This window comes from Mytilus edulis, chromosome 11 (genome assembly GCF_963676685.1).
Source record: "Mytilus edulis chromosome 11, xbMytEdul2.2, whole genome shotgun sequence".
NCBI classification, from domain to species: domain Eukaryota; kingdom Metazoa; phylum Mollusca; class Bivalvia; order Mytilida; family Mytilidae; genus Mytilus; species Mytilus edulis.
Window position 1 is genome coordinate 62,253,213 of NC_092354.1, and position 14,785 is coordinate 62,267,997.

Consider the following 14,785-nt stretch of genomic DNA (forward strand, 5'->3'; position numbering starts at 1 on the left):
ATTATCTAATGAGACAACTCTCCATCCAGGTCACAATGTATAACACAGTTTACAATTATAGGTCAAAAGTCGGTCTGCAACACGGAGTCTTGGCTTACATCGAAGAGAAAGCTATCAAGGTCCAAAAAATAACTACGTAGTTTAAAACAATTAAGAACAGGAAAACCAACGGTCTTTTTCTTATAAAAAAATGAGAAACGAGATAACAACTATGAATTACACCTAACAAATACAACCACTGAACAACAGGTTCCTGAGGTAGGGCAGGAGCAGAAAAATACAGCGGGTTTAAACGTTTTCACAGGCGCCATCCTTCAGCCTATCCTGAGACAGAAATGTAACATTACAATATATTTTTTTGTGGTATTTTCCTTCCATTATTTGTCAATTAATTAGGAAAACAAGGAAGTATCAAAGATTTGTCACCAGCATCAAGTTTTAAATCAAGGCCATATAAATGACTAATACGTATTAACAAATTGAATATCCGGTGATGAAATATAAATATGTGACAATGTGTAATACAAAATAAAAAACCCAATACCACGCACTTTTAAACTTAGTGTAATTTTTATTATTACGATGTTTTAAAGAGTATAACTGAATTGTTTCCTTTTTGAAAGTATTTATTATGAGGAAATTGTAGTATTATGGTATTACAAATCTACATTTTGTTGCCAATAAGTTTAAACTCGACAAGGAATATTTAGATTTAAACTACAATAGCAGTAAAAAGATCGAAAAGATTCAACTGCATTTATTTATCAGGTTAATTCGTCGTATCTTTACACATGTTACACTAGGCGCTTCTCTAAGTATGCAGTAAATTGACCTATTTCCGACAAGTTTGGAACCATATATTGAACAAGGTATGTACTCTTTAAATTTATTTCTGGTTCTGCGTACGTGATTTCTCACAAAGTTTCAAAAACATGTAGTAGTTTCAAATCTTAATTACTACAGTGTAAGTCGACCAAATGATTATTTAGAGTCTAATTTTTAGAAGGTATTCGTATGAGAAATAGAATTCAAGAAGTCATAACAGGGATCGGAATAAAATAAACTGTGACATGAGGCTGATTTCTTCTTAGCAATACAAAAAGAGTTTTATCCTTATTGGAAACATGCAATTGATAAAATTCTGCCAAATACGTCCAGTTAAAAGGTACAACAAGAATACCATACTTCACAAAGTAAAATTAAAAAGATGTCTATGAAAACTACAAAAAAAAAATCAAACTTCATATCTAACAGAAAACGTTTAAAACAATATTCCTAACTCGGCACAGAGCAACACAAACAGATATGATAGCCTATTATGACAACAATTGAGACCCAGAAACCAAAACTGTGTCAACGTGTAACACAAACATGCAATAAAACAACTTAAGCATTAAAAAAATATTCAAAGAAATCCAACAACGACGCCAACAAAAAAGATTATGTAGTTGATAGTTTATGGAGAAAGACGCTGAATTATATGTTTTTGTAGTAGATATAACAAAGTGTATATGATGTAAACTTTCTCGATGAAGAAGGTGTTTAGTCCAAAAAAAAAAAATAAGGGCACACAGAATGAACACAACACTATAAAGGCTATTCGTCAGAACCTCACCGCAGTGTCCAAAAAAACATAATAGCACGACGACAAATTAAGGGAACAGTGTTACGAAAACTAAAAGACATACAACTTTAGAACTTAGAATCTATAACTTTAGACAATATAACGCAGTAGATTTTTTATTCAGCATTATCAAAGTACTATCTGGTTATATAATGTATTTGATATATTTTGATAATAATGCTATGTTATCTATTATCACAGTATTAAGTTTTGTACAATTACTACATAACAAAATATGTTGGGAAGTGTTGTGTATTGTATTATATTTCTTGTTATAGGCTAAATTGCTTTTAAAGCAAAGTTGCCCCCTTTTTTATCTATTAGCTAATGTCTACCTAATTTGCAATTGGTAAGCTATTGCTTTTTTCAGTTTTCAAATTTCTTATTTTTAGAAATATTCCTAAATGCGATGAAATATCTTTTTTTTATTGAACACGCTTCTGTAGAGTGTCCATTTGTTATTATGAAGTCTGGTTTTGTTATATTGTGCTCTGATGCGCGTTTCATATATTTTTACCAGAAGTTATAATTTTTCATATATAAGCGGCTAAATCTTCTAATCTTGTGAAATGACATTTATCATTGGTCTCTCTTTATTATAGGTTATTCTTAAAATGAGAACATACATCGTATTTGTGCTGACGTTTGGTTTCCTATATATGATCAAAAGTCATGTAGCGCAGACGGAATGCCACAAAAATTGTAAATACACAATTATGCTTTCAAAGACACACCAAGCTATCTGCACTGGACGAGATTTGCATTATATTCCACAATTTCCAGACGCTATAACTTCTGTAATAATGAGCGGAACAAATTTGACGAATATCGGTGAAAATGGATTCCAGAATTTAACTGGCATTAGATTGGAAGACTTAAAATTAAATAACAATCTAATTTCATTCATTCATGAATATGCGTTTGTAAATTTGAAATTTCTGGGTAGTTTGCGTATTTTTCAAGAAACACTTTTAGATGTTAATATAATAAAGGTGTCCGTTGGGAAAATGAAAACAACAAATCTCCGATCTTTATATTTTCAATATAATAACTGGCTTTTACTTCCAGTCGACATGTTTTCAAGTTTTTCATACAGTCAAATACGAAATATTCGAATATATGGAAACAGTTTTTCCAAACTAAATTTGACGACATTTTCACCATTAAAAAAATTAGAAAAGCTGTTTTTGAGTAAAAATGAAATTGAACAAATTGATTTAAAAGGCATTCCAAAGGATCTATTAGACTTTCGTTTGAATAAAAATCTTCTCCCAAAGGTTCCGGAATGGTGTACGAAGGATAACTGTGATGTCAGTTTAGTACGAAAATTGGAGGTTTTAGATTTAAGCGATAATAATATTGGGGATATAAGAATAAAAGCTTTTCAATGTTTGCCAAATTTGAACAAGCTTTTACTCAATAGAATACCAATGAGGATAATTCGGTCAAATATATTTGCATCCCTCCCAGTTTTGTATTCTTTACAAATCTCGAAAATAGGGTTCCCTTTGCAAAAAATCGACGATTATGCGTTCAATAGTTCATCTCTTTCACATCTGTATATGGACGTTGCAAATTTCCATTTTGATAGAGAGGAGTTTAATCCACAGACTATTTTTTCCTTGTCACCAAATCTAAGTTTTCTAAACTTAGACCATAATTTTTTCCCTAAAAACGAAACAAAGATGCAACAAATACTTTCACCTTTAGTGAGGCTGAAAAATTTAATAATATCCTCAACAAGTCTTTTTATTCTTCCAAAAAATGTCTTCCCGTACTTAAAATCACTCGAGACATTGATCTTAAGTTCAAACAGACTGTCAGATTGGAATGATGGTAGTGAAATATTTCGGAATATGACGTCTCTTAGAAATCTCAACCTGAGAGATAATTTCATCAAAATTATAAACAAAAACACTTTTCCTGCAGCCGTACTCAAATCGTTAAAAGTTCTGGATTTGAGCTATAATTCTTTTGTATGCACGTGTGATCAACTATGGTTTACAGAATGGATTAAATCAACTAAAGTAAAGCTTCTCAGTTATCCAACGCTATATAAATGTAGGTCGCCACCATCGCTTGATGGAACGTTACTTCAAAAGTATGTAAACTCGTCTAAGGAGTGTCCCCCATGGAATCCTATTTATACCACGGTGATTCTCTTGTTATTGTCTGCTGCAGTATTAGCTGTGATATTTGCGATAATAATGAAGTGTCAAACAAACATTAAAAACTATTTATACCTATGGAGAATCAATTACAACAGAAGAAAAGGTTATCTCCCCTTGCAAGATGCAGATGATTTCGAATATCATGCATTTGTTGTATATTGTGATGCAGATCGGCATTGGGTTCATCACAAGTTTCTAAAGAAACTAGAACAAGATGAAGGAATGAAACTTTGCATTCATCATAGAGATTTCGAAATCGGGGAATCAATTACTGCAAACATCAATAACTATCTAGAGAAATCATGGAAAGTTGTTGTTATTTTATCAAATGATTTTGCAAAAAGTGAATGGTGTCAATGGGAGGTTGATATCGTTCAAGAGCGAAGGCGTAGACAGGGAAGGGATGTTTTTTTATTGATTATGCTTAAAAGTATTGACTCTAAACATATGACGAATCAACTAAGAGCCCTTCTAGACAGTGCATCAAGTCTGAAATATCCAGTGGGCGTTGGCGAAGAACTGTTCTGGACGGCAGCAGTAGAAACACTTAGAAAGCCATTGGGGCATCCACCGACAGCACTGTTATGATAACTGTAAAAATTGTAACAACCGTGTAACACTTTGAATTTGTAATTTGAGATGAAGGTTATTCGATTAACGATCAAATTCAAATGCATTGTGTATTTGTGTTTCTAGTAATGCAGATTTCTACATGAAATAATAGTCGTTGAATTGTTAGATTAAAAACACATGTTTAATTAAAAAACATATCTGGTTTTCAACCATGTATCTTGAAAAAAACTATTGTTTCTAACTTCTATGCCAATTTGTCTTTGGTGGAGCGTTGTCTCATTTGCAATATCCTACAATATCCTTTTTTAAAAATATTTATTAAAGCATTCAAAGATTATTCTATTGATTTTTAAACTCGTCTTTAATATGCATACAAAATTTACCGTCGGACATTAAGCATGCAAAAATGAATCAAATCATGTGTTTGATCAAGTTTCCTGTAAGTATGAAATACATAAAAAATAAAATTGAGAATAAAAATGGTTAATTTGACAACGAGACAACAACCCTACCGAACAGCGGAAACAGTACAAGGCCACCTATGGATCTCCTATACAGAGAGAAAATCAATGATAAATCGAATGCATACAGCAAACCATATGTGTCTCGGGATACATAAGATATATAGTTTTTAAAACGTCATGAGATTGCTGTCTCATATTGCTGACAAAAGTCTGACCATTAAAAAAGGTGAAGATACAAATGTAACATTTAAGACTCCAACCGGACGTGAACCGAAGGTAAACTGACAATGCAATAGTTCCCCCCCCCCCCCCACAATTAAAAAACAGACAAAAAAACCGACGAAAAGAAGAAAAAAGTCGACAAAACACTACAAAAAAACCACAGAATGACAAACAAGAAGTATACCAAAAACAGTGTCGAACTCATGAGCTCGGGAAGGTAAGATGTTTCTGAGTAACAAGTGGTACCAGTCGTGTTGAAAGTGTTAGTACAACACATGATTCGTCCTTAAGTTGTAAGTTGTACACATGAATATTCAACAGAAACGGATTTTTCGTATAAGGGAATTACATGCAAAAAAAGTATATAAAATTTTAATTTCTCGACCGACATAATTCACATAAATATATAGTGTTGAAAGCTTCTGAACATTCTTACATTCATAACCGTGAAGTTTTGCCAACGAGATAAGTATGTACTTATGATTATTTCTGGTTAATATTTGTTTTATTAGTAATTGTACCTTTCTTGTAAACACATTTGTATTGCAATGTATGTCGATGCAACATAACGTCTATCCGTGCTTGTTATGCACGCCCTTCTATTTAATAATTATGGCCCATAATAGAGCAGAGCATTTATAATTAATGTCTTTGTTTAATTGGAACACAATAGAATAAATTGTATGACTCTTTCTACGATTGCCTGAAACGTCAATAAAATGTACCTTGTAAATTCATCCAAACAAAACATCAGTCCTTGTCACGGAATAGAAGTTCCTTCATACTACGTGTACTATAAGTTCCAATGGGAAAAAATATTCTGGAATATTATTTCCACAGGAATAAATATTACAGTATATGTTCCTAACGGAATAAAAAGTATAGAATATTTATTCCACCAGATACAGGTATTATGACATTGTTTATAACAAAGTTTCCACTGGAACAAATATACGTTGAAAGTTCAACATCCAATATCTTACATTTTTTCTATAATTTTCTCAATAAATAGATTTTTCAAAGTACCCTTACTTTACATACGTACTTTTAATGATGTTTTTAAAACAATCATTATTTCGTCTTCTCATTAACACAGTAAATCATAGTCCCTTTAACAATTCACTATAATTACTGTATTGCATAATAATAAAATGTATATGATGATTCACAGACTGAAGTAATAAATATGAAAATATTATTCATAATCAATATATGAATTCATGCGTATAGATTCATTATATAGCCGCTTTGTTTATTTCAAAACTCAATCGAAACTTCAGCAGATTTAGTGTTTGATATAATTAAACCTTATAAGATCTCTGTAATCAAAGAGAATAGAAGAATACCAAGGAGACAATATATGTTTGAAGAATGAAGGTTTTTCTTACATAAATTAAAATTTGACTCTAAAGACCAATGGCATTTGTTAAATGTATGCATACATTTACCATTAACAGAAGCTATCATGTTTATAAGGAAGCTGTCTTTAATTAAAACGGCAGTTAGAATACTTGCAGTTATCAAATGGATTAACACGTAAATGATGTGCAATATTTGTTATAAAACTTAAAATTTTGTTTAATTTATATAGAATAGTTCGTTGTATCAGACATGCAACTGTATGTTATCGCTTCGATATTTATCTTCCTATTTCAAAATGTGGTGTCGGCGGTTGGAAATTATCAGCCGAGGAAAGAATACTTTAGAGTAGAAAAGAATAAGAAAATTAGGACAGGGAATCTCACAGTCGTAGGTAGAATGTCTGAAAATCAATGTGCAGCATTTTGTGTCGCATTCAGTGACCGATGTTGTGAGATTACTTACATAAACCCGACGAAGGAGTGTAGATTTGATAAATCCGGATGCTGTTCTACGGATTTTGTCAATGTATCAGGTTCAAGCATCCTACATACCAGACGTACATATGTTGGTAAGTCTAACCTTCATTTACTCATGAACAAAAAGCGATGGGAAAATGTAAATAATTAAACAATTACTGCTTAAACCGGTATAACAATCAGAAAACGTTTTAAAAAAAAAAAAAATATTAGTTCTTAAACTATGATAGCTTATACAGAATAGCTAGAAACAAAATTCATCAGATGACAAAATGTAAACAATTCAACTGAAAACCAATTGTCTGATTAATTTTTATCAACTGATTTTGATATCATTTTGGTTTAAAATACTACTGACAAGAAAAAATGAAAAATCTTGTTGCTTGTCAAGAACGCTTGCATTTGGTTTCATCTGTGTGTCGATGTATTGTTTTCTTTGTTTAGTTTACAACCATTGTAATGACGGGTGTTGTTGACTATTTCAGACTATAATAAGATATTGTCTGTAACGAATGGAGGAGGTTTGGGTGATTGGGCAAACGAAGAATTTTGTACGAAAGGTCATTATGCTATTGGTTACAGAATGAAAGTAATTATGTTTACTTCTATGATTATTGTCAAATCGTTACATTTCAAACGTTAAAATTAAAACTACTACAATCAGACACACACTACATGTGGTGACTATCTAACTTAATACTAAATAACGTAAAAAAGTTATTGTCAAAATTAAATAACTCTTTGATTAACTATATTTTTACTGGTAAATGTAAATCAAATAAATAACAAATCGTCCATAAAAAAAGAAAAAAACCAAACATACCAAACTTCATGACAATTTTAAATGGGGACATCCATTATCAAATGGCAAAGTCGAAACCTCAATCACATCAAACGAATGGAAAACTACTGACATATTCCTAACTTCTTACGTGTATTTATCTTTAATGAAAAAAAAATGATTGAAGTTACTTGTTTACTTTTACCTAACTAAACATCTTTCATTATATTCCCAATGTACAAAAAGTAATAATTGTAGGCCTTCAGTTATGAATTACGTATCGCACCGAACAGCAAGCTATTACGGACCCTAACATGACCAGTGTAAAACAATTCAAACATAATACATGTTTGTAAATGCTCTCATCATATATACCGTGATTGTAATTTTATACATTCGCACAGACGCACGTTTTGTCTACAAAAAGACTCATCAGTGAAGCACGCATCTAAACATGTAAAAGGCCAACAGTACGAAGTAATTGTTCCTTTAACATATGCATTTCACTGACAGATTGAAGGACCAAATGCAGATAGGACAGAATTGAATGCCATTGAAATTATATGTGGAAGTAGAAGTGTTGAACGTTGTGGCGATACGGTCAGTTCTGGTCAGCAGGTATGGGGAAAGTGGACCGTGGAAGCACTCTGTCCAGCAAAGACATTTCTTACCGCATTTTCTCTTCAAGTACATCAATTTGATGTAAGTTGATTAGATAGAAAGATGGTACACAAAAAGTTCTTGTTTTAAGCTATAAGAACTTTTAACATATCTCATCATGAATAATATGCTAAAAATTCTTGCCAAACAAACCACATGCTTATTTGCTCAAATCGCCTTTGCAAGTTTATTTAAAGTCCATTACACAATGTCTATATGAAAGAACTTCCGAAAAAAATAAATTGCAATTAATGAATGGCTATTATTTATATTGATGTTTTTAACCAGACAAATAATTTTTGACTCTTCACATTGAATTATCCGCGAATGTGAAGAGTCCAAAATTGATTTTATGGTTTAATACATTCAAAATAAATTATTGTCATTCATTTTAAATAAATTTCTATCAAAAATAAGGCTCAAAGAACTTTTTATATTATTTATATTACAATAACAACGTTCACACATGTTGGCGTATGCATACACAACGTCAGAGTGGGCGTATCGCCATCAAAACTGACAACATTGAAAATTACATTTATTATAGAAATATGCATTGAACTCAAGTTTGGAAATTCTAAATTACATGTACAATGTGGGTTATGTAATGTCATTTGGTTTCTGAAGGAGATTTGTCTAATTTGAACGTACCACATATTCTTAAATTCAAATGGTTTATGTTTTATATGATGTTTTTTTCTCAGTTTTCCCTATACTGCACTTCACAATCATACAGGCGGACTTTGAAATACGTTTTATTGCATGGATTCGACCTTTTGTATTTGCGATTGTTTGTTTGAGTACAGTATAATTAAGTTTAAAATATTATTGGATAGATAAGTGTAAGATATAGGAAGATGTGGTGTGAGTGCCATTGAGACAACTCTCCATCCAAATAACAATTTAACAAAAGTAAACCATTATAGGTCAATGTACGGCCTTCAACACGGAGCCTTGGCTCACACCGAACAACAAGCTATAAAGGGCCCCAAAATTACTAGTGTTAAACCATTCAAACGGGAAAACCAACGGTAAGTTTAATTTTCTAAGAATGGACAATATATTAGATACATTTAAATGCTCTAACTAGATGTGTAACCTCACGTAAAATACACCTTTGACGTTTGTATATTCTACTTAGGTTCATAGTATTTTAATTTTCTTCAATAAATTGGTTTTTTATGTTCACCAAGGCTTTAATATTGACAGCAACAAACAAAAAACAAACGATATCTCGTGCACTGATATTTTTTTTTCAAAACTATATAAATGTGGATGACACTGCTAACTATATTGCCTTTTCAGGAACAGTGATGACAACAGTATGCATATGCATCATTTTTAACTTATAAATGTATGGACTGAATTGAGATTATGTTTTTGTTTGGTAGGTTGATACAGATAATACAGGTGCCAACTACGTCAGATTCAAATGCAGACATTTTAAGGATGAATATTCTGGTTTTGACCTAAGCGTTTCCCCTGGGATTGGCTCATTTGGCTCTTATGGTGAATGGAGTCAAGCTTGTCCAGTGAACAGTGCCATTTGTGGTGTAAAGACTAAAATTGAGGATAAAAAAGGACGTTTTGACGACACCGCACTAAATGATGTTGAATTCTTCTGTTGTGAATAAAGAACTGCATTTTAAAGCAAAATTGACATTAATTGAACACTTCGGGAGGTTTTGAATTTTGAATTTAGTTAGTTATTTATTACACCTACCACAATAGTGCAATCTTTACAGTTTATAGATTACAATGTTATTTTTTGGATTAAGCTGTATTGTATATTTTATTTTATTTCCTATTTTTGTTGATATTAATGTTAATGGCATTATACGCAGATGTTTTTTTTTCTTTCTAAAAACCTACCATTGCATTTTTATCATTAAAAGCATAACTGTTATATATAGCACTAAACCATTTTGACAAAGTTCGATCCTAATTTCATTGGCACCCACTTGTTACTCCACACTATCAAGGCATGGAATGTTCTGATAGTAGTGGTATCATTTTGTCTTCATTTATTAGTTTTGATTTTGTTCAACGTAATCTGTACGATATTTCATGATTGTATGATTCAAAAAAATTGGACATACATATAATATAGTTAATTGCTATTAATTAGTATTGCAATGTGTATTATGTTTAAATGTAATATCAGTATTTAGTTCTATTATAATTTTAAATCAATCCTATTTCTATCTTATTTTTGAGATATAGTTTTTCAAATGTGACGTCATTTTCGTGCTGTTTCAGAAAATCAAATGTCTGCGTGACGTAATTTTTTGTGCTATTTTACTACCTCGTATGTGACTTTTTGCGTTGAGGACTGGACCAAGTCGGGTGTGTCTATTTTCTGTGTTGGTCTTCAATGTATTATGTATTCGGGTTTTGTTTTCTGTAATAAGTTAAGACGTCAGTTTTATCATGTAAATCTTTTATATTCAATTGATAAATTTTACTGTTTGCAATAGCATACATTGTTCTAAATAAAAAGGATGTTTAATTATAACAAGCAGAAAACCCTGGCTATATTTTGCACAACCTTTTTCAACTTTTGATCCTCAGAGCTGTACAACTTTGTACCCGTTTTTTAACTTTTGATCTTTTATATCTGGGCGTCACTGGTAAGTCTTGTGTGGACGAGGCGCGGTTTTGACGTATTGAATTCTAAACCTGATGCCTTTTGTTATCTATTATTCATGTTTTTCTTTGCATAATACGTTCTCCTATGTATTTGTATTGAAGTCCTGTATTATTATGTTGTCATTTTAATGTTATATTTAACAATGGCATTAAAGTGCGAGGTTTGGCATGCCACAAAACCAGGTTCAACCCACCATTTTTTTCTTTAAAAATGTCCTGTACCAAGTCAGGAAAATGGCCATTGTTATATCATAGTTCGTTTCTGTGTGTGTAACATTTGTACATTGTGTTGCCGTTGTGTCGTTTGTTTTCTCCTATATTTAAGTCGGCTTCATATCTTGACTTACATCTAGAAATTGACAATGAGGGTCGGTTGAAAACAAAACTTTACGACAAAAGAGATGATTTCAGCTTTCCAATTGTGAACTTTCCATTTCTAAGTAGCAACATTCCAGCAGCACCTGCATACGGGGTATATATCTCCCAATTGATACGATATTCCCGTGCTTGCATTTCCTATCATGATTTTCTTGATAGAGGTTTGCTGCTCACAAGGAAGCTATTAAACCAAGAGTTCCAAATGGTAAAGTTGAAATCATCCCTTCGTAAATTTTACGGACGCCATCACGAGTTGGTTGACCGTTATGGAATAACCGTTTCACACATGATATCGGATATGTTCCTGACGTCGTAACTACAATCCCCTTCCCTTTCATGAATATGACCTACCGAATTAGACTATTTACCGGATTTGTAATCACATAAGCAACACGACGGGTGCCACATGTGGAGCAGGATCTGCTTACCCTTCCGGAGCACCTGAGATCACCCCTAGTTTTTGGTGGGGTACGTGTTGTTTATTCTTTAGTTTTCTATGTTGTGTCGTGTGTACTATTGTTTTTCTATTTGTCTTTTTCATTTTTAGCCATGGCGTTGTCAGTTTGTTTTAGATTTATGAGTTTGACTGTCCCTTTGGTATCTTTCGTCCCTCTTTTAAGTGTGAATTCACATTACTATAAGACGTGTCACGGTACTTTTCTATCCCAAATTCAGGTATTTGGTTTTAATGTTATACTGGTTATTCTCATCGGATTTTGTCTAATGCTTAGTCCGTTGCTATGTGTGTTACATTTGAATGTTGTGTCGTTGTTCTCCTCTTATATTTAATGCCTTTCCCTCAGTTTTAGTTTGTTTCCCCGATTTTGTTTTTTGTCCATAGATTTACGATTTTTGAACAGCGGTATACTACTGTTGCCTTTATTTTTTGTCTTGACCACACATTCTACCTGACTAACTTTTGATTTCAATGTTTCAGTTTAAAAATAGAAGTATAATGTAACGTTTGGATGAATATAAGCATCAGCAATTCGGACTTTTATCAGGTGACCTTCTGTTAAATTCATTACGGTAGTATTCTTTGCACATGGTTTTGTACAAGTGGTATTTGGGGTTTCCAGTTCTTGTAAAAGAAAATGTTTTGGAACTTCTTAAAAGTGGTACCTATTGTATGTCCGCATTGTAGTTTTCTATATCCTTTTGAACATTCGTTAAATAGAAATTCATATAAAGTCCAAACTTTTTCTAGATTTTAACTGTGCTAAAATTTGAGAAATCATCACATAAAAACGAGTGAACAAATCCATGCAGAAACAACATTAAATCAGGTATCTCAACATCGAAGTTTGTTTATTTATTAAAGAGGGAAGAAAGATACCAGAGGGACAGTCAAATGCATTGATTGAAATTAAACTGACAACGCAATGGCTAAAAATAAAAAGACAAACACACAAATAGTAGAACATACAACATACAACATACAACATACATGACATAGAAAACTAAAGACTAGACAACTTGAACACCACCAAAGTTTGTAAAATAAACAACTTTGTAACTTGTTTCAATTTAATGCTTATACTTGTAATGTTTTAAAGAAAGATCAAAATGTTCAACTATACTGCTGTAATTAAATATTGTTTCTCATCAATCTTATTTCAGTTATCTGTGCTAAAATGATCTTTCATGTTTCTGGCTTTGCAAATCTGTTCTTGTTATATATGATATCACAATAAGAAGATATGGTATGATTTCAAATAAGACAACTCTTCACAAGAGACCAAATGATACAAACATTAACAACTATAGTAAGGCCTTCAACAATGAGCAGAGCACATACCACATTGTCAGCTATAAAAAGTGAACTCACAAAAATACTGAACTCCGAGGAAAATTCAAAACGGAAAGTCTATAATCAAATGTAAATTATCAAATGATAAAACACTTCAAACGAATTAATAACTGTCATATTCCTGACTTGGTACATGCAGTTTAAAATGTAGAATATGGTAGATGGGACCTAGTTTTATAGCTTCAATTATCTTACTTGTATGACAGTCGCATCAATTTCCATTATGTTTACAACGATACGTGAACAAAACAGACATAATAGGTAAAAATTTAAAAAAAAGCAGACATCACATTTAACAATCTTAATCAGAACAAAACAGACAAATATTTAACAACATGAACAGAGTAGCACAAAAAAGCTTATATCAAATTTAAAAACCATATTCATTGCTTAAATCAACCCATAAATGATTTAAATATTTGAAGTCCGGTGACTAAATGAGTAGGTTCACATCAACTCTGGTGTAGAATCACGTGTTTGACGTCAGAATGTAACGTCACACAGGTGGAGATATAAAATTATTTTGTCGTTAAAGCTATTTCAAAATAATAATAGAACAATAACATAATCATGATACATGATAATGGCGCCACGTCTAATGTACCAACGAAGCACAAAAATCACACATACAAAGCACACCAGCAAAAATGAAAGATAATACAAAAAACACATTGACGGTATGCATAAGTACCGAGTCACGTCAAACGGATAAAAGGCCCCAAAATGACAAATGGAAAACAATTCAAATGAGAACACTAACAGTCTTATTTATTTACTAAAATGAACGAACGACAATCAGTGAATTACAGGCACTTGACTTTTTACAGGCACATACCTACAGAATATGGCCGGATTAAATATGTTAGTCATTGTTATTGGAATCACAACCCTTTCCTAATCTGTGACAGTGGTGTTACAGTACAACATAACTATAAATATAAGTTTAAAAAGGCTAAACTCATCAGATGGATATAAAAAAGAAATACGACACAGAGTGGACATGGCCAGATTTTTGTTTATTCAAACAACAAAGAGACACTAAATACATATCTGAGAGTACTCGAAGTTACTGATTTAGTTTAAACATATTTTATTTGCTGAATTAAAGCAAAATGGATTAGACACAAGTAAATCATACTTATGAAGTCTTCTCCATAATACAATATAAAGTTACAATTATAATAGTATAATATAATGGACATGCATATAAAACAAACAGTTTATACAATATAATACTAGCTTTCATAGGTGAACAAAGAGGAGAGAAAGTAAAAAGAGAAAAAGAACGTTTGAAAAGTCGTATAATTCTGTGACGGTGACTTGTCAATTGATGACAACGATGAAGTTCCGTGTCAGTAATGATAACGCTCTATCAAGGCATAAGCAATCTGTTTGACCTTTTTATGAAATTTTGAACATGTTTGAAAATTTGAATATTTTTTGAATATTTTGTTCGTTCGAAAGTTCCAAGTGTCCGCAAACTAATAGGGTTTATTTTTTTTTTTTTATCTAAAACAAAGTTTTCAAATAACCAGTTAAGGTTATGGAATAAGGTTTTTCTACACAATGTGTATTTTGGGCAAGCGAATAAGTAATGGTAGACATCCTCAATATC

At 31.9% G+C, this 14,785-nt stretch overlaps 1 protein-coding gene and 1 long non-coding RNA gene across 2 annotated transcripts; both read left to right on the forward strand.

Annotated features, from left to right (window-relative positions):
• The first annotated feature begins 555 nt into the window (after positions 1 to 555).
• On the forward strand, positions 556 to 4,705 carry LOC139495971 (toll-like receptor 3). Its single transcript, XM_071284398.1, has 2 exons — positions 556 to 869; positions 2,227 to 4,705. The coding sequence occupies exon 2, from the start codon at positions 2,239 to 2,241 to the stop codon at positions 4,381 to 4,383; it is 2,145 nt and encodes a 714-aa protein (XP_071140499.1). The 5' UTR covers positions 556 to 869; positions 2,227 to 2,238; the 3' UTR covers positions 4,384 to 4,705.
• Positions 4,706 to 6,065: 1,360 nt separating this feature from the next.
• LOC139494920 (uncharacterized) lies at positions 6,066 to 8,355 on the forward strand. Its single transcript, XR_011657210.1, has 3 exons — positions 6,066 to 6,984; positions 7,378 to 7,481; positions 8,187 to 8,355. It is a non-coding gene; the product is annotated as an uncharacterized lncRNA (long non-coding RNA).
• Positions 8,356 to 14,785: the final 6,430 nt, after the last annotated feature.

What these genes read in the sequence shown, in the direction of transcription:
- LOC139495971 (XM_071284398.1), top strand. Translation starts at nt 2,239, where the DNA reads ATGAGAACATACATCGTATTTGTGCTGACGTTTGGTTTCCTATATATG.